A 22,740-nucleotide genomic window follows, 5' to 3' on the forward strand; every position below is an offset into this window, starting at 1 on the left:
GTTGAAGTTAAACAAAATTTAGTGTATCTTTAGGATATCGGTCCACTGACTTTTTTTGTGGAGTATATGAAGCAGAAACTCTGCAGAAACCCTTGAAAACCTACTAAAAAATAATTAAAACCTTGTAGTTTCCACTCCAAAAACTAAACAAATTGTTTAGGAACCGTTGTGGCCTGTAATTTTTCACCACAATTTTGTCTTGGGGAAAAGATGCACTGTTTTATATTACCAGTTTAGTGAATAAGATGTCTGAAATTTCATGCACACGCTGCTTATGAACCATCAAAGCAATTTTTCAAATTTGCAGCGTGTCAATTCTTTCAGAGTTTTTGGGGTTTTTTTTAGCATATTTCACCTGTTCAATTGAATGGGAGAAGACAATGCATGTAAAAAAGCAAAAGTGTGTATATTATGCAGCGTTTCTTCCTGACAACACTCAACTATTTTCATATGTGCATGTAGTGCCCCTGAAGCCATCAGGGAGCTACAGTATAAGGTACTGCATCCTGTCAGTGATGCAGGGCCTACCCCCAGGTACCCAGAAGACCAGTGACGGTAACAGCAAAACACAATGTAATCCCTGTTTTTCCCCATTCCCAAAGACTTTTAACAGACTAGGGTTGGACCCAGTGGATGGCCACCCAGGGGTGGAACCGATCCAGTCCACTAGATGACAACCAAGTGGGAGGGGGCAGACAGACAGTCAGTCAGTGACAGTGAGCGTGAGTGGAAGTAAGAGGAGCTGGACGTCAGCACTGACAGGAGAGTGTGACGGTGACCTGAAGGCCCAGGCGTGTGGTTGCTGGTGGAGTACAGTGGAGTACTCCCAGAACCATAGCACCAACGGGGAACATAATCCTAAATCAGGCAGACACTCCAGGCAGACCTGATAAAATCTGCACAGTGAGGGGATCATCCAGGACCTCACTGACCTTGAAGTTCGAGACACATTAGCAACGGGAGAACCGGTGAACAGGACCAGAGAATCCGACTCCACATGGTTTACGCTACCTGTCATACGGACTGAGACTGAGAGACTACTAGGAGGGGACCCCCAGACGCTCCAAGCCACGGGGAACCACCAACTAGAGACGGGTGCAGGGGAAAGAAACCACCAGGTCAGCACACCGGCACTGGGACTAAGGGGACCAGTGGTTAAGACCAGCCTTCCTCAGGTTACAGTTACCACTATACTGTGAGTAAAGGAACCAGTTACACTGCAATCCCTTGTGTGGCCTACCTTCTTTCCGCGCCCAACAACATCATCTATCCCCTGGGGCCCGGCCCTACTGTCGGAGGGTCCAACATCCAGGCTGCCACTAACATCAGCTCCAGTAGTGAGAACTGTGCAGCGGTGGCTCCACAAAATAGCCGCAACCCGCAAGTGGCGTCACGATAAAACTTTTATTTAAAGTCCCCTGTAAATATTTCCCCTTTTAAAAGCAACCCCAGGGTCACGGAACTGGGCAACAGCCACCCAGTGACATCTCCCCAGCAATACATCGCCCGGAAACGAGTACCCCATAGCCCTTGGGCGACACATGCACACATCCAATCTACTAAACTAGTAGGTTTGCATAATTGCAGATCCATTTTGTTTTAGAATAAACCTCCAATGGGCAATGTGCCTTTTGGATAGTTAAACTTTTCTTTTTGTCAATGAGTCCTGCATCTCCATTGGACTCTCTTAGGCTAGGTTCACGTGTCCAGTAATCATCTGGATCTAGCAGCACTCCGTTTGCAAAAAAACGTTGTGCAGGCACAACTTTTTTTGTCTGTTTTTTAAAAAAGTGATTTCAGCTGGATCCATTTTTTTTAAAATGGAAGTATATGGAAAAAGGTCAGTTAATTAGAAATCTATTATCTTCCATATGAATCTGATCCAGTAATCAAAAAAATTGATCCTTTACAAATGAAAGACAAATGGATGACTAATTCATTGATCCATTTTCCATGGACTCCGATGATGAAAAAATGGATCCAGCTCAATCATTTTTTTAAAAACCAGATAAAAAGTTGTCTGCACAACTTTTTTGGGCATACTTGCAGTATTGGTGACTGGATTATAGTGGGCGTGATTGGCTTAGTTGTTGGGCTTGATGACTGCCTTGGTGGGCGTGGCCCGGTTGTTTCATCTGCACGTTATATTGCGGACACGGCCGCTTATCATTGGTTGTCATATCCCTACTTGCAGTACACCACTTGTCGGGTTTGTCGCCTCAGTGGGCATACTTTCCTTGCAATGTCCAGAGTGAGTGAGCATGGTGGCCGGCTTAGTGAGTAAGCGTGACCGCCTTAGTGGACGCGGCCCAACGTCTCCCGCATGCTACGGTGGACTGGCTGCTTATTGAGGCTCGCTTGCAGTGTCAGGGAAAAGAGTCGGTCGGTAGGGGCGTAGTGGCAACTAGGCTAGTATAGTCTGCGGAAAACGATTGGCCGAAGGTCACTCACTAACCAGGTAGAGCACGCAGACTGAAACTCCAGGCCACTCCCACCTAGGCGGGTGTGACACCCACCAACTAAGCCAGTCACACCGAGTAACTTCTGGTCCCCGATACTGCAAAAAAAACAATCAGAGGAGAAAAAACTCGCAAATCCAACTCACCGCATGCCTGTGGAAGTCATTATGATGGTGCACGGAGATTCTTGAGCCAAGAGAGTTAACCATAAAGCTTCAAAGGTCCAGCAGCACATGCATAAAAAATGATGAATTTATTTATTCCATATATAAAATGTTTAAAAGGACAAAAAGACGCGTTTCGGGAACAACCCTTGTTCACGGTCCATACGGACCGTGAACAAGGGTTGTTCCCGAAATGCATCTTTTTGTCCTTTTAAACATTTTATATATGGAATAAATAAATTCATCATTTTTTTATGGATGTGCTGCTGGACCTTTGAAGCTTTATGGTTACCTCCCCGATATTGCAAGTATGCCCTTTTTTGCCTCCGGATTGCTGCTGGATCCATTCTAGTGGATTATTACTGGTCATGTGAACGTGGCCTTACCAGTTTGATAGCCTATAGCCTTAAAGCACATTTTATTTGCACCCATTGCAGCTTTTATTGCCTAGTGCAATGAGTGAAGGGTATGCATTTCTCACAGCAGGCTGATCTCATAGATTCCAGTCTTGTTTAATCCTCCAAGTGCTTGCTTAGTTTCATGCATTCTGGCATCTTGAGCTCCTTTTAGTTTAATAACTTCGCTTTAAGATACCTTCCGCCTCTGTTCAGTTTGCTGCTTGCCGTAGAGAGCAGAGAAGATGTTCATTTACACATTGACATGTTAATGTGCTTGTGCTTCACATTAGATCACTCGGTTTTGTAACAAGCCCAGGACGCCTCAATATGGGCCACTTGCCTACTAAATGAGTTCCTGATAATTAGCATTGTGATGCCGCACCAGATGCGAGATGTTGGGGTAATGGGTTCATTCTCGCAGCCGTTTGTCTCTGATGTTACTTCTGTTGGGAGCTTCTACTTTACAGGCACAATGTATCACCGTTGTTAAGCGCTAGCAGCTTAATTTGTTGCCAGTTTCTAAAATGGAATAAATTAACTTTCTTTAGATTCATCGGAGCGATAGTGTCAGAGCCAGAGGCTGCGTCTTGCAAACTTGTGATTTCAGTTACAGATTCAGTAGTGATGGGAACTAATCTATACCTCCTATATAAACGGGTTCTAGTGATTAAAATACAATTAAAGGGACAGTGTAACCTAAGTAAACTATTTCTATTGATTCCTCTTCATATTCCAGCATGCACTGGTGTGATGATAGTCACTACTTACGGAAAGTATAGACAGAAGTGTAATCAGGAAAGCCGGATTTTGGCAACAGGAGGACACGTATGATCTCAAGTAGTAAACAGAGGCGTAGTCAGGTAACGATCCGAGGGTCAGAATACCAGGAGAGCACGTAATAGGTTCAGGGAGAAAACAGAGATGTAGTCAGGTAACAGTCCGAGGTCAAAAGCCAGGAGGTCATGACAGGAACAGGGAGCGGGCAGAGAGTAGTCAAATAACAGTCCAAGGTCAGAAACAAGGATCAGAACACAAGTCAAGAGCACAACTGCAGAACCAGAAAATACAACTGGCAAGGTTCTGGGTGAGCATGCTCAGTAAAGAAGCCTAAACAATTACCAGGAAGGTGGAACACCTGAGTAATCAGCACCTCCCAGAACCAACATGGAATCTTGCGCTGTCCATCAAGCTGCCAGCCCAGTAGCTCAGGAAAGCGCAGCAGAGCATCTCCAAAGGCAAGATGCTCTGCACAGAGGAATCGTGTCACTGCCAGGTCTGTAGTCCAGGAAAACACTCCAGAGCATCTCCTAGTGTGCAAGATGCTCTGCACAGAGGAATCATGTCACTGCCAGGTCTGTAGTCCAGGAAAGCACAACAGAGCATCTCCTAGTCTGCAAGATGCTCTGCACAGAGGAATAGTGTCACTGCCAGGTCTGTAGTCCAGGAAAGCGCAGCAGAGCATCTCCTAAGGCATGATGCTCTGCACAGAGGAATAGTGTCACTGCCAGGTCTGTAGTCCAGGAAAGCGCAGCAGAGCATCTCCTAGTGTGCAAGATGCTCTGCACAGGAATCGTGACAACTGGTCTCTATAAATTAATGCCTGTATGCACCCGAATTCATGCACACAGGCATCTTATTAACATCTATTACATTGAGCAATGTTAATAGTGCCATCCAGAAAGGCAAAATGAACCCCCCCTAGCTGGACGCCCTCCTCTTATTTCCTAATCTTCTTACTGCCAGGAATGCTTCGAAGTTTTTCAATGGATTTGAAATGGATTTTGGCACAGGTTATGCACTGAGCAATTCACATCTCATGCATGTAAATGGGGTTTCCAAATGCTATAGCAACATTTCTACTTGGCTTTTGGCTGTGCCTCGGAAAAGAAGAAAAAAAGTAGTAGCTTTAGCCCAAGTGCGAATTAGGCGTATTAAATGACAATAAGGCTAATCCTGGTGCAGATCTGTTACGCGCTCGCAGCACATACGTGGTAAATCCATGATAGGACTCCAGCGCCAGCCTTGGATTTCCGCTTCAGAACTATCTGTCAAATTAAATCTGATGTGTGAACGGAGCCTAATACTGCCCTACATTTTTAAATAAAGCTTTCATTCAGTGTCAAACAATATAGTGATTCAGTGCTCAAATAATGCTACCATATACAGTAACATTACCAGAACTGTTAGGCCATGTGCACACAGTGCTTTTTTGATACGTTTGTGGGTGCGGGTTTGTCACAAATCTTCATGCCTATCCTTATGCCAGCAAAGTCAATGAGAATCCTGAAGTTTTGTGCACATGTTGCTTATTTTTTCCTTGCAGATTTGGTGCAGAAAATAATCTGCAGCATGTCAAGTCTTGGTACGTTTTTGCCTACGTTTTTCAGTCCTTTCACCCATTGACTTCATCAAGAAAAATTCAAGCAAAATGCATACGAAACTGTGTTTTTAGTGTGTTTTTCTGCCAGAAGATGCAGATTTGGTGCAAAAAAAATCTTTGCATGTGCACATAGCCTTAGTTGAGCAAAATATTTTTCCACTCACTTGCAGATTTCTCCTGGTAGACTCGTAACCTAAAGAAACTGGTGGTCTTATGGCACTTGCCCAGTTTTCCATACACTACAAGACACTTAATTGTATCAAATAGAGGTTGTGATATTACGACAGACATATATATGTATGGTACCCTGACTGTTTCACACATCCGACTTTTATGATCCAACTAAGAACTTCTCTTCGTATCCAAGGTCTTTTCATCCAAGGTCAACAACCTCCAAAGCGGGACTCAATAGACCAAACACATACATGGCCAGTGCATACTTGGGCTACGACTGTCAAATGTGTGAAACCAGCCTAAGAACATATAAGGTTGTTGAGTTCTAGTTAGGAGACCCATGGCCAGTCCGTACTGGGGCCATGAAATTCAGATGTGATCAGCTAATATGAGACTGTTGTGTTGAAGTTAGACCAGCAGCCAAGTCTTTACCAGAGAAAACGTTGGATGTGTGAAACAATCCTTAGATGTACTTATTAATGAGCATGAAAGAAAATACTGTTGTCACCTTACTTATAATAGTTTATAAGAAAAAAATCCAGGTAGGCACATCATCTGTATGTAGCGCTGCTCGAATCTAAGGGTGTGAACCAAAACTTGCAACAATAATATAAGATTGGAACTCACATTCTTGTATCTTCTATCAGAGTTTATTTCAATTTTTTTCAAATTTAGCTTTCACAAACACAGTGATTCGTTTCAGCTTGCATCTGCAAGCCTTTCTCAAATAGAGTTTTGCAAGACGAAACGCGTCACTGTTTTTGTGACTGGTGAATTTGAGAGAATTGAACTAAACTGTTTTTTATAAAAATGATTAGTAATATTCATAGCCTCTGTAGATCAAATACTTGCTTATTAAAGAAGGTCAATGAAGGCTATTAAGCCTAGACTCAAAATTTGACCCTGTGTCAGCGCTAACCATTAGAACATCATACAAAAAATTGCGCAAACCGACATAAAGTAATTCAAATTTTTATTAACAATGATATATAAACAAAAAATTCTTATTGGTGAGCATGAGATCAGCCAGAGGGAAATAGAAAATATAGCTTCTATGCGCGTTTCGATGTGCAGTCTTTCTCCCTGTCGAAACGCGCGTAAGAGCTTTCCAGACCAGGCACTTGTTTCTTCAGGTAATGTGGAATTATCTTTGATTGTCTTATGACACTTTGGCGGGCTTTGCACGTTGCGACATCGCAGGCCGATGCTGCGATGTCGCACGCGATAGTGCCCGCCCCCGTCGCAGGTACGATATCGTGTGATAGCTGGCGTAGCGAAAATTATCGCTACGCCAGCTTCACACGCACTCACCCGCCCTGCGACCGTTGCTCTGGCCGGCGACCCGCCTCCTTCCTAAGGGGGCGGGTCTTGCAGCGTCATAGCGACGTCACACGGCAGGCGGCCAATAGCGGCGGAGGGGCGGAGATGAGCAGGATGTAAACATCCTGCCCACCTCCTTCCTTCCGCATATCCTACGGAAGCCGCGGTGACGCCGGTAGGAGATGTTCCTCGCTCCTGCGGCTTCACACACAGCGATGTGTGCTGCCGCAGGAACGAGGAACAACATCGGACCGTCGCGTCAGCGTAATTATGGATTACGCCGACGCTGCAACGATGATACGATTACGACGATTTTGCGCTCGTTAATCGTATCATCTAGGCTTTACACACTACGATATCGCATGCGATGCCGGATGTGCGTCACTTTCAATTTGACCCCACCGACATCGCACCTGCGATGTCGTAGTGTGCAAAGCCGCCCTTTGCCTCATGCACTTATGATAGCTTATTACATCGACTGTCAGGGTGAATAGTGCCTCTGTGCTCATAACTATCGCTATGGCTAATCATTAGATTGACATTTGGATACTGGGCTATATTTTCTATTTCCCGCTGGCATGTGCTTTTGCGTAGCCTGGGGGGGGGCCTTTTATCCTTTAATAGGTATATTCTGTTATTGGGCACAATCACTACAATTTTATGGCACTGATCATCTGTATAGCTTTTTGTGCTTTGCATCTGTAGGGGTATCCCTTTCATTATGTCCAGTTTGGGATTATACAATTCGTGGGTCTTTGCCTTAATTTATTTTGTTTCTATAGTGGATGGCTTTATTATGAACTGATATTTTGATAGTGATTATTCATGTTTTATCAAATTTACCTGACTGTAACATTTGCTGTTTGTCTCCATTTCTCTGCTGATCTCATGCTCCCCAATAAGAATTTTTTGTTTATATATCATTATTAATAAAAATTTGAAATATATTATGTCGGTTTGCGCAATTTTTTGTATGATGTTTTCTTAGCCTCTGTGTAGTTTATTTCAATTTGTATATATTATATATAGATTAAAATTATTGGTCTAAATGGTACTTATAGTCTCATTCCACTAGGATCGAGAATTTACTGTATGTTATTCTCCGGTATCTTCTAATAGAAGGTTGTTATTTATGAGAGGCAGCAAAGCCTCCTGTAAGTGCTTGTGGACATTTTGATGGCATTGCTAAGCATCATATGTCTGCTACGATCACAGGCTTTCTGTACCCTACTATCTGAGAAATGAAGGATCATCAGAGCTTTCCAGTGTGTGGGAAGCACTTGTGTCTCCAAGTCATCTACTTTTGATGATCTCTCATTCATAGACACCACTCTGTGGATGATTGAGATACAGTCTAACAAGTGCCTGTCTTAATAAACCTTATCCTTGACGTGATGAAAACAAGGCACATCTTATTAACCTAGGAATTGAAAGTCATGAAATGCAAAACCTCAAGGACAGATACGCCAGGGAGTGGCTTGTGGTTAGGTTTGTGAGGCTCAAGAACTATTCCAGGAGGCCCCAGACTCAGGATTACCTCCTGTTAATATTCACATTTTATAAAAATATTACTTTAGATTTTATGCACTGCGGAATTGCTTATGTTAAAGGGAGAATTCTTATTTCAATGTTCTTGTATTTTAAGTCTTTATCTATTTGCAAATGACTAAAGCACCCTAGTGTGTCTATTTCCGCTTGAGCGCTGCCTTTCCGCTGCACCCTGCCGGTCTTGATACTGTCTGCAGCTTTGACATCACATCTTCAGCATGTGACCACTGCAGTAAATCACTGGGATCAGTGATCATGACATGGTAGACAACACAAGTAGAGATAAATGATCCCGAGGTTTGGTGTTCGTATCGCATACAGACTTTACAAAAAAAACCCCAGAGATAGGATTTGGAGTTTGAGTGCTTTACTTAAACAAACCACTTGATCAAGCATCGCTATGCTCGGTGCTCAGCCCAGTGTGAGCCGCTTGCAGTGTTTGATCGGCTTGTTACGGGGGTAACAACAGCGTGATCGGATGTAGTGTGCACCAAACAAAAAAAAACAACTGCCCTCGGAAGTGATCTGTCTATGACTGGCTGCATGTGGGCAAAGACCTGAACTGCCCAATTATTGACTTCCATTGAGGTTCAGGTCAAGTCTGGGACCCAAATCGAACTTTATCTAAAGTCCAGCTGAACCTGCCGAACCAAACTTCCACGGGTTTGCCCTTCTCAAAATCCAAGACCACTGAGGCCAGTCATTGACTTCAGCAGACAAGAGTTGTGGGTATGATGTCAGCAATTACTCTGTGTCAACAAGACCGGCAGGGAGCAGTGGTGGAGCTGTGTTGGGTTGGAAGTCGGTATGCGAGGCTGGTTTTATTATTTGCATACAGAACAAAATTTAGGACAAGAGAACTTAGAAATTGGAACAGACTTTTTATCTTCTTGGTTCATGGGTGTTACTTCAGATTTACTAGAACTACATCATAGGAGATGGAGCAGGCATCTACCACCATTCAGGGTCTCTAGAAGTCAGTTTTAGAGACGCTCTAATGAATTTCTTGATGGTAATCTCCTTTTGGAAATCTAGCATCTGTTGCACAAGAATGATGAATGCTAGTTAGACCATGTCATTTCAGAATGACTATTTCTATGTGGGTATTAGACATAAGATATCCAGTGACTGTTGTGTAGACAGAAGTTATCACACTTGATCCCTCATTACCTTTCGAGTTAAGCTTGGAACTGCCAGCAAAGTAAGTAATGGCTATGGTTAGCTTAGGTTAAATGCCTTTGTGTGGAGTAACACAGCTGGCACTGGTGTTTCGAAGCCCTTTTTGTAGACTTCTCATTGTGTTTGCAGTAGGAAGATTTAGAGCTTGCACAGCTGGCCTGTTGACCTCTGACCAGTTGATATAAAAATCAATATCTCAATATCCCTGAAGACTTTATTGACATCTCGATAGTGAAAATGCCTCTTGGAGTCATGATGTTCTTATTCTAGCAAATATTAGTTTTGGCCTCCTCTTGTAATATGCCATAATCTTGAGCAAAAAAATTGTTTAAAAGAACAGAGAGTCCTCAGTGGTTGATACCTTTTAATGGCTAACTGAAAAGATGGTAATAATTGCAAGCTTTCGAGACAATTATTACCATCTTTTCAGTTAGCCATTAAAAGGTATCAACCACTGAGGACTCTCTGTTCTTTTAAACAATTTTTTTATCTCTACTGGCTAACACGGTACAAAGATATATTTTACTTATAATCTTGAGCAGTATTTTCATCTTGACAACATGTTATGGAGGAATCCTCCAACAAATCTATAGTCATACAAGTGTTGGTATTTGTAAAGACAATCTCTGCTCGAGATGCAAGGCAGAGCAATGCCTTAGAGGAGCATGCCACTGTTAATTAAGTCCGGTAGGACCCTGTGGCAATCTGTACTAATGACTCCTAACATGTCACCTCCTCCCTCCTATTGTGCACTGGGGAAGATGGTCATTATATACCTTGACTAATGAGAGAGTGTCTGTCATTAAAGCAGTGCTCCACCATCACATGATTGCTTCTGGTCATCCACTCCAAATATATTATTAATTTACTGCTTTGCTATATTACCATTTGGGCAGGTATGTTACATTGAACCCATACTCCACTCGCTGTCCAATTTTAATTATTTTTAATTAGTAATATGCTATTGTTTCATTTTATGATCTAGAAGATAAACAATTTAAAGGACATCTTCTTATGATGCTTGCCTGGAACCACAGTCTCAGGATGGCTATTATGGACAGGGTAGAGGCAAGCCACTTACTAAGCAGGATCACAAGAACCCCTAAACCCTTTAACCCCTATACAGGGATCTGGAATTACTACAGGGCCCTGGAGATCGCTACCGGTGGAAGGCTGATTCCAGAGGAGAGTAGTCATCAGGCAGGGTCAAACCAGGAGATGCAGAACAGGGACAAAATGAACAGACGAGCCTAGTCAGGAATCAGGCTAAGGTCAAAAACCAGAGATGGCAGCAAAGTACAGAAACGGCAGGCAGGAGAGTAGTTAGAGAGCAGGGAGAGGTCAAAACATGGGAATCAATATTCAGAACAGGGCCAGAAACAGAGAGAAGCAGTGAAGTACAAGACTATATCTGGCAGCGACCAGTAGACAATAGGGGGAATAAGAGGGGCGTGCTACCTTCCCATTGGCTATAGCTGAAAGTTGGTAACTTCAGCTGGAAGACACATGCCACCATGGTCAGCCAGTGGTTCTGAAGGTTCCAGGGAAACCCAGCTTAGAGGATGGGCAGAGCCTGCGCCCACCGAAGCCACTAGCCCCAACTCCTCCCCTATCACCAGCATCGCCAATGGAGAAAATACGGTGGTGCCTGGTGATTGAAGCGTAAGTCACAAGAGCAGACTCCAGTGGGGACATGACACTTCCCGTTCTTATAATTTTCCTTCAGTATAAAAGGATCCATAGTGCAGAGTTTCAAAATATATTGCATGAAAATACTTTTTAGGGTTGAGTGTTGTCAACACTACATTAACCAGTAGCCATCACTGTGATTTCTTATAATGACCTCCGTCCTAATCCTTGCCTTTCTATGTTACAGCGTGTCGAGGAATGCTTTGTGGATTCGGCGCAGTGTGTGAAAAGAGCAGTACCGACCCATCTCAAGCAACCTGTGTCTGCAAGAAGACCGCTTGCCCATCATTGGTAGCCCCCGTCTGTGGCTCCGACTACTCCACCTACAGCAATGAGTGTGAACTTGAAAGAGCCCAGTGCAATCAACAGAGAAGAATCAAAGTAATCAGCAAAGGACCTTGTGGTAAGACACCAGTTGTTTAAGACCTATCGGCTGGGGGACCATTGCATTTCTTTATCCTATTTCATATATGATTTGCACATCCTTGGCTGCATTATTAGTGCCAGCACTACTCCCGAAAGAAGTATAATAACAATCTATATAGTTGTTGGATCTGATGCAGGATCCACTCTTTGCCGCACAGTCCGTGATTAGCTATGTTATACATTGCTTCTTCTACCTCCTCTTTCTTTTTACATCTCTCTAATGGGATATATAACAAATGGCCTCTTTCCTTTCTGAATTATACAGCTCCCTGGCCATACATATACTATAATGTGCAGTCTTACTATTTACTGCCCATGCAGTGCCTTCCTCACAGTTGCATTGCACGGCTCCCTGATCCATTCCTTATACTGTTACAGGATAGTAATACACAGTATATAGGCTCTCTGCATTTCCCCTAGCAAATGTATAACACATGGCTTTCCCTTTTAGTTATACCGATTCCAGTTTTAATGTATAAAATATAGACTTTTTTGAGTCTTCCCCAATGTAGCATCTTGATTACGTATTCAATGAATGAGTTGCTTCTTTTGCAGTTCAAAATTTCTGTTGCACTTCAAAAATCCAAGCGGGATCCATAAAAAAGGAGCTTCTGGCTCTTCCATAGCTCCAGAGGAGATGCATTATGTACTACTACTTTTCAATACAAATCCCTGACCAGATAAATAGTGTTAATGCCTTAATGTTTCTGTACTGAAAGGCAAAAACCTCCTCTGACTAGGCTGAGGTTATCTGCAACTTAACTCCTGCATCATCCAGACACAAATATTTACCCCATGTCCACCAGAAAGGCAAAGTTCACATTCAAGTTCAAAGTAGTCCTGGATGTTCTGATTCTCCTACATATGACGACTGGCCATTATTTCTGTCAAATAATGAGAGGGTGGTAGATAGATGCAGATGGAGATGTATGATGGTGCAGAACTGTGGAGATAACAGGTAGAATGGTAGAGAGAGATGAGGATGGAGATGATGGGTGGTACAGAACTGTGCAGAGGACAGATAGGATGGTAGATAGAGATGAGGAAGGAGATGGAAAGTTGTACAGCTCTGCAGAGAGGATGAATAGGGTGGTAGACAGACATTCAGATGGAGATGTATGATGGTGCAGATCTGTGGAGAGAACTGGTAGAATGTTATATAGAGATGAGGATGGAGATGTAGGGTGATACAGAACTGTGCAGAGGACAAATAGGGTTGGTAGGTAGAAATGCAGAAGGAGATGTAAAGTGGTACAGCTCTGAGGAAAGGATGACTAGAGTGGTAGACGGAGATGTACGATGGTGCATATCTTTGGAGAAAACCGTTAGCACGGTAGAGAGAGATGAGCATGGAGATGTAGGGTGGTACAGAACTGTGCAGAGGACAGATAAGGTGGTTGATAGACATGTGGAAGGAGATGGAAAGGAATGCTGCTCTGCGAAGAGGATGAATAGGGTGGTAGACAGAGCTGTAGATGGAGATGTATGATGGTGGAGAGAACCTGTAGAATGGTAGACAGAAATGAGGATGCAGATGTAGGGGGTTACAGAACTTTACAAAGGACAAATAGGTTGGTAGTTAGAGGTGTTAAAGGAGATGTATAGCGGTGCAGCTCTGCAGAAAGGATGGGTATGGTGGTAGACAGATGCGAGAAGAAATGTAGAGCAATGCAGCACTGTGGAGAGGATGACTACTGTGGTACATAGAGATGAGGGATGTGATGTAAAGCTCTGCAGACCTGTGGATAGCTTTCTGGCTGGGTGCCATACGTATATTGTATATTGTGTAGCATATAGCAACCAGTGAAATGACTGGCACAAGGTGGAGGCAACTGTTTAATAGCTGGACAGAAATATGAGTCTGGAAGCTGCAATCAGGATACATTGGAGAGAAGAGAGTTTATTTAGATGAAGACCAATTAACAGAGAGCTGCAGTAGTCAATATGATAATGCATCAGAGAAACACATGGTATGGAGCCTCACTAAGTGTCTATTTATTGGTGAAGTTGTAAACACTCATTGATTTTTTTTATGTCTAATTTAAGAAAACAAAAACCTACAAGGTGCTGTAAAGTGTGATCGAATGGATATGCCAATTGCCATAGACCAGTCAAAAAGTTTTTTTAATTAAAATTTTGATTTCCTTTATCCATATAGATATCGCTTTCTAGACTTTAAGATACAGTCACAAGTAGATATAGTCTCCTGAATCGTGATGAGCCTTTGTACTTCAGAAATGCAGTCAAACTTTACCTAAAGACCACCTTGTAGAAAAGTTCACTATCTTTTCCACTTCAGATGACCCGAGCCTGATTTTCAGTTCCGCCATATACTTTGTATACTACCAACTTCGTTGAAACCGCCCTCCCTTCTTTTCTGATAGACCGCTTCTTGGGTAGCCATTCTAAACACCACCTTGTAGAAAAGTCCACCACCTTTTCCACTTCAGATTTTCAGTTCTGCCATATATTTTGTATACTATGAACTTCGTTGAAACCGTCCACCCTTCATTCCCGATAGACCACCTTTTGGGTAGCCGTTGCAAAGAGGTTTTACTGTACTCAACTATGAACAGATGGTGACTGCTTCCTGGTGGCCATCACATTTTCCAGCTTCTCTGCTCATCTTCTACTAGCCTAATGCCCAAGTGATTTCTCCACAGTGATCCAGTGATGTAAAATGCTTCCCTACAGCTCACCTCACTGATTGCAATGCTATGATTCTTTTAGTCAATGGCCTCTGATTGCATTGGCACTTGTCTCTGGAGGTTCTGCATTATGCATTATATATTTGCTCACATCAATGCTTGTCCCCAGTGGGACTCGGTTCTAATTTCCCTACAGCAGGCGCATTCATTACGGTTAATTTTATTAACAGCTGTATATTTTGGATATTTTAGATGGCGAACATACAAAATAGGTACAAACGTGAGATGAACTATGGCTTCAGAACTGTATTGCTACCTACCGTGCCTTGATATGGTGTCAGTATAATTAAGATTGCATTGTCATGTACTAATTGTTATTCTGTATTTTCTCATCTGCAGGTTCCAGGGACCCTTGTTCATCTGTGTCCTGCAGCTATGGAAGCACCTGTGTACGCTCGGCAGATGGGCAAACTGCAAAGTGTGTCTGCCCAACCACCTGTGCTGGCATGCCGGAGAACGTGGTCTGTGGCAGTGATGGAAAAGACTACCGGAATGAGTGTGCCCTGAACAAACAAGCCTGTGACAATCAGGAGAACCTCTACAAGAAGTTTGAGGGGCCATGTGGTGAGTAGTAATATGGGATATATTTTAGATGAAATAATATATATGTACATTATTATATTTTCATTTACTTATACTATTATCTTAGTATAGCTCCATTTTTTTTCCTTCTATTTTTCCTATTACAACTTTGGATTGTTTTCTATTGATGAAATTGTTGGAGGTCCACCAGTTAGTTGACACTTGAATATATGGCCGCAGGAAGTTTATGGTTTTGCCAAACTGATACAGCACAATTGTATATACTGGGCAGTGACAGTTCTTTGGTACGGAGGCTCATATCACATTTACTGTAAAGGTAGCAGAGCTGCAGTACCTTAAAATGGCCCGATGGTCTAACGTGTACTCTGTAAACTTCTGCTGGCCACAGCGTAATCGGGAAATGGTGAGTGTGCCAAATATCTGATCCTTGTCAATCTGATATTGGTAATGTATTTTAAGAACATGTCATCAGTATTTTAAAGTGGTTGTTTGGCATAAAAATTTAAGAACTACCATCAGTACCAGATCGATGAAGGTCCAATACTCAGTGTGCCCACCTATTAGCTGTGTTTTTGCTGTGGTGGCGGCTTACTATTAACAGTTTCAACAGAGCCACTGGGAGCAGCTCAATCCAAAGTAGAGTGACCGCTTCCGGCTGTTGCCTGTTACTGCAGTACAGCTTCTATTAAAAACACAGCATCTGTGCTGCAGTAGCCGGAGGCAAACGCCGGGGCAAAAAAACAAACAGTTGATCGGTGGGGGCAATGGGTGTCTGACCCCCACCAATCTGATATTGATGACCTATCCTGTGTCTGGACAATTCCTTTAAAGCCACCATACATATTGGATAGCTGTTGGCCGGACAACTGTATAGCCGCCGGTTATCTTTCCCGAATCCACCATATACAGGAATGCTTGACAGAGTGATCCTGTGTTCCCTACAAATGAGCTGCTTCTAGACTTCTATACTGGAGAATTATAGAATCAGCCATTGAAAATCCAACTGGTCGGATCCTTGTGTCTCCCCACTTCATCTATCGGGGAGGAGCCAGAAGGAGTCCGTAAACAATAGACAGTTGGCCGACCCTGCCGAAATGGGCTCAAATGACAATAGTTTAATGTGCATGGCAGCAATACTAGGGGATATATTGTATGGAACATTGTCTTCTTACGTTGCCATTTCTGCCTAAAATGCCACTTTATAAAGGTCTTAATTTGTAAGCACCCGCCAACACAATGCTTTGTTCTGTAATTGTATTGATTTTTGGGTGAGTGAGCTTAAAACCCTTAAGGGAACCAAACCGAATTCTTCTTGGCTTTCGCCAGCCCCATGTAATATACATGCATGAGTGTAGGGACGCCTGGTCTAATGACCTCTCTGCAATCACACTCTTCCATTACGTATCTACAATCCCGTTTTGCTACCTTTATAATGAAACATATTTATGATTAGGGTAAATTCTTTCCTTGAAGAGCAAAGATTCATAATAGTAACAATCTACCGAGGAATACAGGCAAAGGGACCTCCGTCAAGTAGAGAACAGGGATCCCTAAATCCCAGCTTCATTAAAACCTATGTACTATTACCGTTATAAATAATAATAAATATAGAGCAATTACCAGGCGCAATAATAACAACACACAATATACACAGGCGCTAGGGAGGAATTGTACCAGAGCAAGCTGAGGACGGCAAACGGCAAATTACCTATATATCCAAAACGTGACATAGAGATATACATATTCATATACATAGATAGCGATCTAGATATGTTATCGTGTAATAATAAACGGCAGGCTTCCTGTGAGTTATACGCCTGGATATAACAGACTAATAAAAGAAGAAATAATTGGCAAATTGCTCACAGGTGATGGATTTCTGCTGGGAACAGCCAACTGTCTGCTCCGAGTGAATTCACTGTATCTCATTTAGGGCCCATTTTTTTGCTTATATTCCCTCAAGACAGTTATACCAATATACTGTGTAGTGAATTTCATCCTTCAAAGTGTGTGTATTGTGCATCTAGATTAATATCTAAGAACACCGAGCTATTGTAAGCGAAAGCTAAATATACTCACTGTGTGTTGCTTGTGCGTATCTGGGTCAGAAAATTCTGGTTTTGTGCAATCATCAATTCAATTGAGACCTGTATAAAATAATATTCTACAAAAGAAGTACAGAATATTTCCAATAGTCTAGTGCTCACCATTAGCCACCATGCTGCCAAATACTACTGGGCATCCCTCTGGAATCTGAATGCCCAATTTTGCTTGTCCAGCCCTTTTATTTCTGAATATAGGCACATGTTGCATCTACATGATGTTGCATCTACTGGACTTTATTTTTCTTTTTTTTAGCTTACCATACAGTTAGGTCCAGAAATATTTGGACAGTGACACAAGTTTTGTTATTTTAGCTGTTTACAAAAACATGTTCAGAAATACAATTATATATATAATATGGGCTGAAAGTGCACACTCCCAGCTGCAATATGAGAGTTTTCACATCCAAATCGGAGAAAGGGTTTAGGAATCATAGCTCTGTAATGCATAGCCTCCTCTTTTTCAAGGGACCAAAAGTAATTGGACAAGGGACTCTAAGGGCTGCAATTAACTCTGAAGGTGTCTCCCTCGTTAACCTGTAATCAATGAAGTAGTTAAAAGGTCTGGGGTTGATTACAGGTGTGTGGTTTTGCATTTGGAAGCTGTTGCTGTGACCAGACAACATGCGGTCTAAGGAACTCTCAATTGAGGTGAAGCAGAACATCCTGAGGCTGAAAAAAAAGAAAAAATCCATCAGAGAGATAGCAGACATGCTTGGAGTAGCAAAATCAACAGTCGGGTACATTCTGAGAAAAAAGGAATTGACTGGTGAGCTTGGGAACTCAAAAAGGCCTGGGCGTCCACGGATGACAACAGTGGTGGATGATCGCCGCATACTTTCTTTGGTGAAGAAGAACCCGTTCACAACATCAACTGAAGTCCAGAACACTCTCAGTGAAGTAGGTGTATCTGTCTCTAAGTCAACAGTAAAGAGAAGACTCCATGAAAGTAAATACAAAGGGTTCACATCTAGATGCAAACCATTCATCAATTCCAAAAATAGACAGGCCAGAGTTAAATTTGCTGAAAAACACCTCATGAAGCCAGCTCAGTTCTGGAAAAGTATTCTATGGACAGATGAGACCAAGATCAACCTGTATCAGAATGATGGGAAGAAAAAAGTTTGGAGAAGAAAGGGAACGGCACATGATCCAAGGCACACCACATCCTCTGTAAAACATGGTGGAGGCAACGTGATGGCATGGGCATGCATGGCTTTCAATGGCACTGGGTCACTTGTGTTTATTGATGACATAACAGCAGACAAGAGTAGCCGGATGAATTCTGAAGTGTACCGAGATATACTTTCAGCCCAGATTCAGCCAAATGCCGCAAAGTTGATCGGACGGCGCTTCATAGTACAGATGGACAATGACCCCAAGCATACAGCCAAAGCTACCCAGGAGTTCATGAGTGCAAAAAAGTGGAACATTCTGCAATGGCCAAGTCAATAACCAGATCTTAACCCAATTGAGCATGCATTTCACTTGCTCAAATCCAGACTTAAGACGGAAAGACCCACAAACAAGCAAGACCTGAAGGCTGCGGCTGTAAAGGCCTGGCAAAGCATTAAGAAGGAGGAAACCCAGCGTTTGGTGATGTCCACGGGTTCCATACTTAAGGCAGTGATTGCCTCCAAAGGATTCGCAACAAAATATTGAAAATAAATTTTTTTTTTTGGATTTGGTTTATTTGTCCAATTACTTTTGACATCCTAAAATGTGCAGTGTTTGTAAAGAAATGTGTACAATTCCTACAATTTCTATCAGATATTTTTCTTCAAACCTTCAAATTAAACGTTACAATCTGCACTTGAATTCTGTTGTAGAGGTTTCATTTCAAATCCAATGGGGTGGCATGCAGAGCCCAACTCGCGAAAATTGTGTCACTGTCCAAATATTTCTGGACCTAACTGTATATATGCTTTTTACATAAAAAAATACATACAGCTGCACTCTAGAATGCTAACAATGCATAAGGGAACTCTGGCATTCCATTACTGCTATAGAAATATTTGAAAAAAGAGATACTTAGCTTATGCATCAGCCAATGCATGTGAGCCTAGTAACCAACAACAAGGTGATCTCTTGTATAACGGGACCCTAACTTGAAATGCCTTTATGTTTGGTAAAAACCTACATGTCTGGAAAGAAAGGATCCAGCTATAAAGGAGGATGGACACATCCTGGTTATAAGGTGGAGTGCTGAGTCAGAAAGAAATGTACTACACATATATCAAAAAGACTGACCCGCACATCTGACAGGTATGAACAGGTGCTAGCTGAAAACTCAATATAACTACAAAAACACATACAGCTGCACGCTAAAATGCTAACAATGAATAAGCGAACTCTGGTATTGCATTACTGCTATAGGAATATATATATAAAAAAGAGATATTTGGCTTCTGTATTGGCCAATGCATGTGAGCCCGGAAAGCAACGACAAGGTGATCTCTTGTATGCTTTAAATGTCTCCATCTGGGCTAACAACCTACATGTCTGGACAAAACGGTTCCAGCTATAAAGGAGGATGGACGCAGCCTGCTTATAGGGTGGAGTGCTGAGTCAGAAAGAAATGTACTACAAATATATCAAAAAGACTGATCCGCACATTTAATAGGTGTGAACAGGTGCTAGCTGAAAACATAATATAACTACAAAAATACATATAGCTGCACTCTATAATGCTAACAATGAATAAGGGAACTCTGGTATTGCATTACTGCTATAGGAATATTTGGAAAAAAAGAAATACTTTGCTTATGTATTGGCCAATGAATGTGAGCCCAGTAACCAACGACAAGGTGATCTTGATATATATGCTCTTTAGATGAATATTTTTCTTCTAACAATGATGACCAAGGAAGTGCATAAAATAATGGTAGTCCAAACAGCTAATGAAGGGAAGGGGCATAGTGCATTCGGTCTCTATCCCTTTTGGTGATGGGTGGTAAAAACCTGTGCAAGACTCCCCTCTTCATAGGAATTACATTATAGGCAAAAAAAAGCATGGAAATTGGATCTCAAGGTAATAGAAAAAATATAAAGGAGCATACAGATGCTGGGTCTTTCATTATTTTTGGTAAAACTCGTATCTTAAATGAGAACAAAGTCTTTACCAGAGGCCTCGTGTATTCTTTACATGCGCTGTCCAGGACTTTTTATATAAAAAGTTTTTGAAAATGTTTGGGTTCCATTAACAACTTGCTAACATATACTTTGTATTTCTAGACCCATGTAAGAATGCCCTAAATGACATGAATCGAGTATGCAGGGTACACCCACGCAGCCGCAAAGTGGAAATGCTGTCACGGCCAGAGAACTGTGCAGCCCGGAGAGAACCTGTGTGTGCCGATGATGGAGTGACCTATGACAATGAGTGTATGATGACCAGGAACGGGAGCATTCGAGGAATAGAGCTGATGAAAGTGCGCTCAGGCTCATGCCAGGCTCAGGGTAAGACACTTCCGTCCTTGGTAACGGATCTATGAGTAGGATACAAAGAAGTGGCATCGACCATGAATGTAATGCGCTTTTTTTAGTATATTACTCCAAATAAGGAATTAACAAAAATATGTTGACACTTATATTTACATTTCTTACGGTGTTTCTATATTTTTAAAGGCTATGGGTATCTTTTGATATAGAAAACATATTTTGACGTCTGGTTGCAATTAATAAAATTGCATTACATTTCAAACTACAATCTTCACTTCTTCATTGATTTTCAGCCACACTGACACAATTGCAACCTGATCCAATTTTCTGATTATTCTAATTTTGGGAGTGTCTCTCCCAGTAATATAGGCTGGATAGGAACTTTGCCTGTATCCAGGGAGCTGCTGGTTTCACCTGGTTTCATGTGTCAGTACAGCTTCGCTCCTGAACTTATTTACTCTCCATGTATACTACTGCTTGCCTGGTCTGTTTTATTGGCTCTCCATAAAAATTTAGATGCTTTATGGAGAGCCAATAATATTTAGGGAGAAAGCAGAGACAGACTCACACTGGTGACTATGATGGAACTGGATAGGGACGCCTAAGCTTGCCCTAAGACTAAGTAGACCTGTGAGCTGACCCCTCAACCCAAGGTACACTAGATGGTGGTGAGATCTGGGCCCCCAGCGTGTCCCTATCTCCTGTCCAAGACCCTGATGTAACACCGTCCACACCCAGCACCAAAGGGTTGGGCAAGGACAGTAGTTACAAACACCCCACCGACAAACAACACAGATGGAGGGACAGCAAAGCTCACGCACCCCAAAAGCAAACAACACGGGAACAACAGGGAGGTGTATAGGTGGCAAAATATGGTTAGAGGAAGATAACTAAACAACGGGATACATCCACACCAAACAACTGAAGTTGACGGCAGCACCAAACACCTCCTTCCATCTCAAGACCAAGCTCCAGAATAAAATCTGAATAACTGGCTCCCTCTATTGGGAGCAGAGGGTATATGAGCAGAGGGTATACATCCAGGTTGGGAGTGGTCATCAGGGGAAACAGCTGATCTGGGGTAATGAGCTTGCTGCTAGCAAGAAAACTGACATTAACCCTGTGCATGCCAAAAGGAAAAAACATGCTTAATGTGTAGAGTATTAGATGGTAAAAAGAGACTCAGAGCCTGAGCCTGTCAAAGGGAGACGACGTGACACAGATTTATTTATACATTTTTTCAGATCATTTAACTAGATATATTTATTTAACTTGCTTACATAGTGCCATTTCCACTGAGATTTACAGACATCATCATCACAGTCCCCATTGAATTCCCTATTTGTATGTCTTTGGAATGTGGATGTAAACCAGAATACCTGGAGAAAACTGACGCAAACACTAGGAGACCATACAAACTCTTTGCAGATGTCGTCCTTGGTGGGATTTGAACCAAGGACCCCAGCTTTGCAACGTTCTCTCACACTCTGCAGCAAAAAAATGTAGAAAATATTTAAGGAATACTATTTAAAAAGTTTCTTAACTTTTGCTTTTCGTAAACAAATAAGTTTTAAAAGGTTCTATGCCAATATGTACATGGCTTTTAAAGAAATTTGATCTTATGAACCCCATATGCAAGGTGTGGCAAAAACATACAGTTTTGAGCATATATTTTAAGATGGCACCATTCTTTGTTGCACAGTACCGTTCACAACTCTGCATAACACTGCAGTCTGAAGCAGTAAATCAATGTCTTCCTGACACTGTCACCGTCTGAATAGAAGCGTTTCTAACACAAAGAAAATGTTCTTAGAGTGAAATGACACTTATGCGGTCGGGAAACATTTAAATAGAAGTCTGTGTTGGCACTTTACCATCGATTTGTGCGACAGTAAATGTGCTTTTAGAGATGCCAAATAAAAGAATGCAAAGCATCACTGCACAATACAGGACATTCTTCTGCTGAGACCCTCTTAGATGGACTTTCTTAACCTTTAGATGAAATTGATAAAACTCTTCAGCATTATATATGCAGAAAGGACTTAGATCTGTTTGACAATAATTAACACAACTCTAAGTATCCAGTACACTTATCCTTATGCTTTATAGTGTACATGGCTTTATACGGTACATTGCAGATATTGCAATCACTTTGCCATTTTATACCGTATTTGTCAGGTTATAAGATGCACTTTTCCTCAAAATTTAG

General features: G+C 42.1%; 1 protein-coding gene across 15 annotated transcripts in view; it reads left to right on the top strand.

Annotated features, from left to right (window-relative positions):
• AGRN (agrin) overlaps positions 1-22,740 on the top strand; it is a 670,274-nt gene that overhangs the window by 424,670 nt on the left and 222,864 nt on the right. For all 15 annotated transcript variants that reach the window (XM_075327095.1, XM_075327101.1, XM_075327098.1 and 12 more), the window contains 3 exons: positions 11,499-11,714; positions 14,785-15,009; positions 20,325-20,549. In XM_075327095.1, the coding sequence (XP_075183210.1) occupies positions 11,499-11,714; positions 14,785-15,009; positions 20,325-20,549 (666 nt within the window). The remainder of the gene's footprint in view (positions 1-11,498; positions 11,715-14,784; positions 15,010-20,324; positions 20,550-22,740) is intronic.

Source organism: Anomaloglossus baeobatrachus, chromosome 11 (genome assembly GCF_048569485.1).
Source record: "Anomaloglossus baeobatrachus isolate aAnoBae1 chromosome 11, aAnoBae1.hap1, whole genome shotgun sequence".
Lineage (NCBI taxonomy): Eukaryota > Metazoa > Chordata > Amphibia > Anura > Aromobatidae > Anomaloglossus > Anomaloglossus baeobatrachus.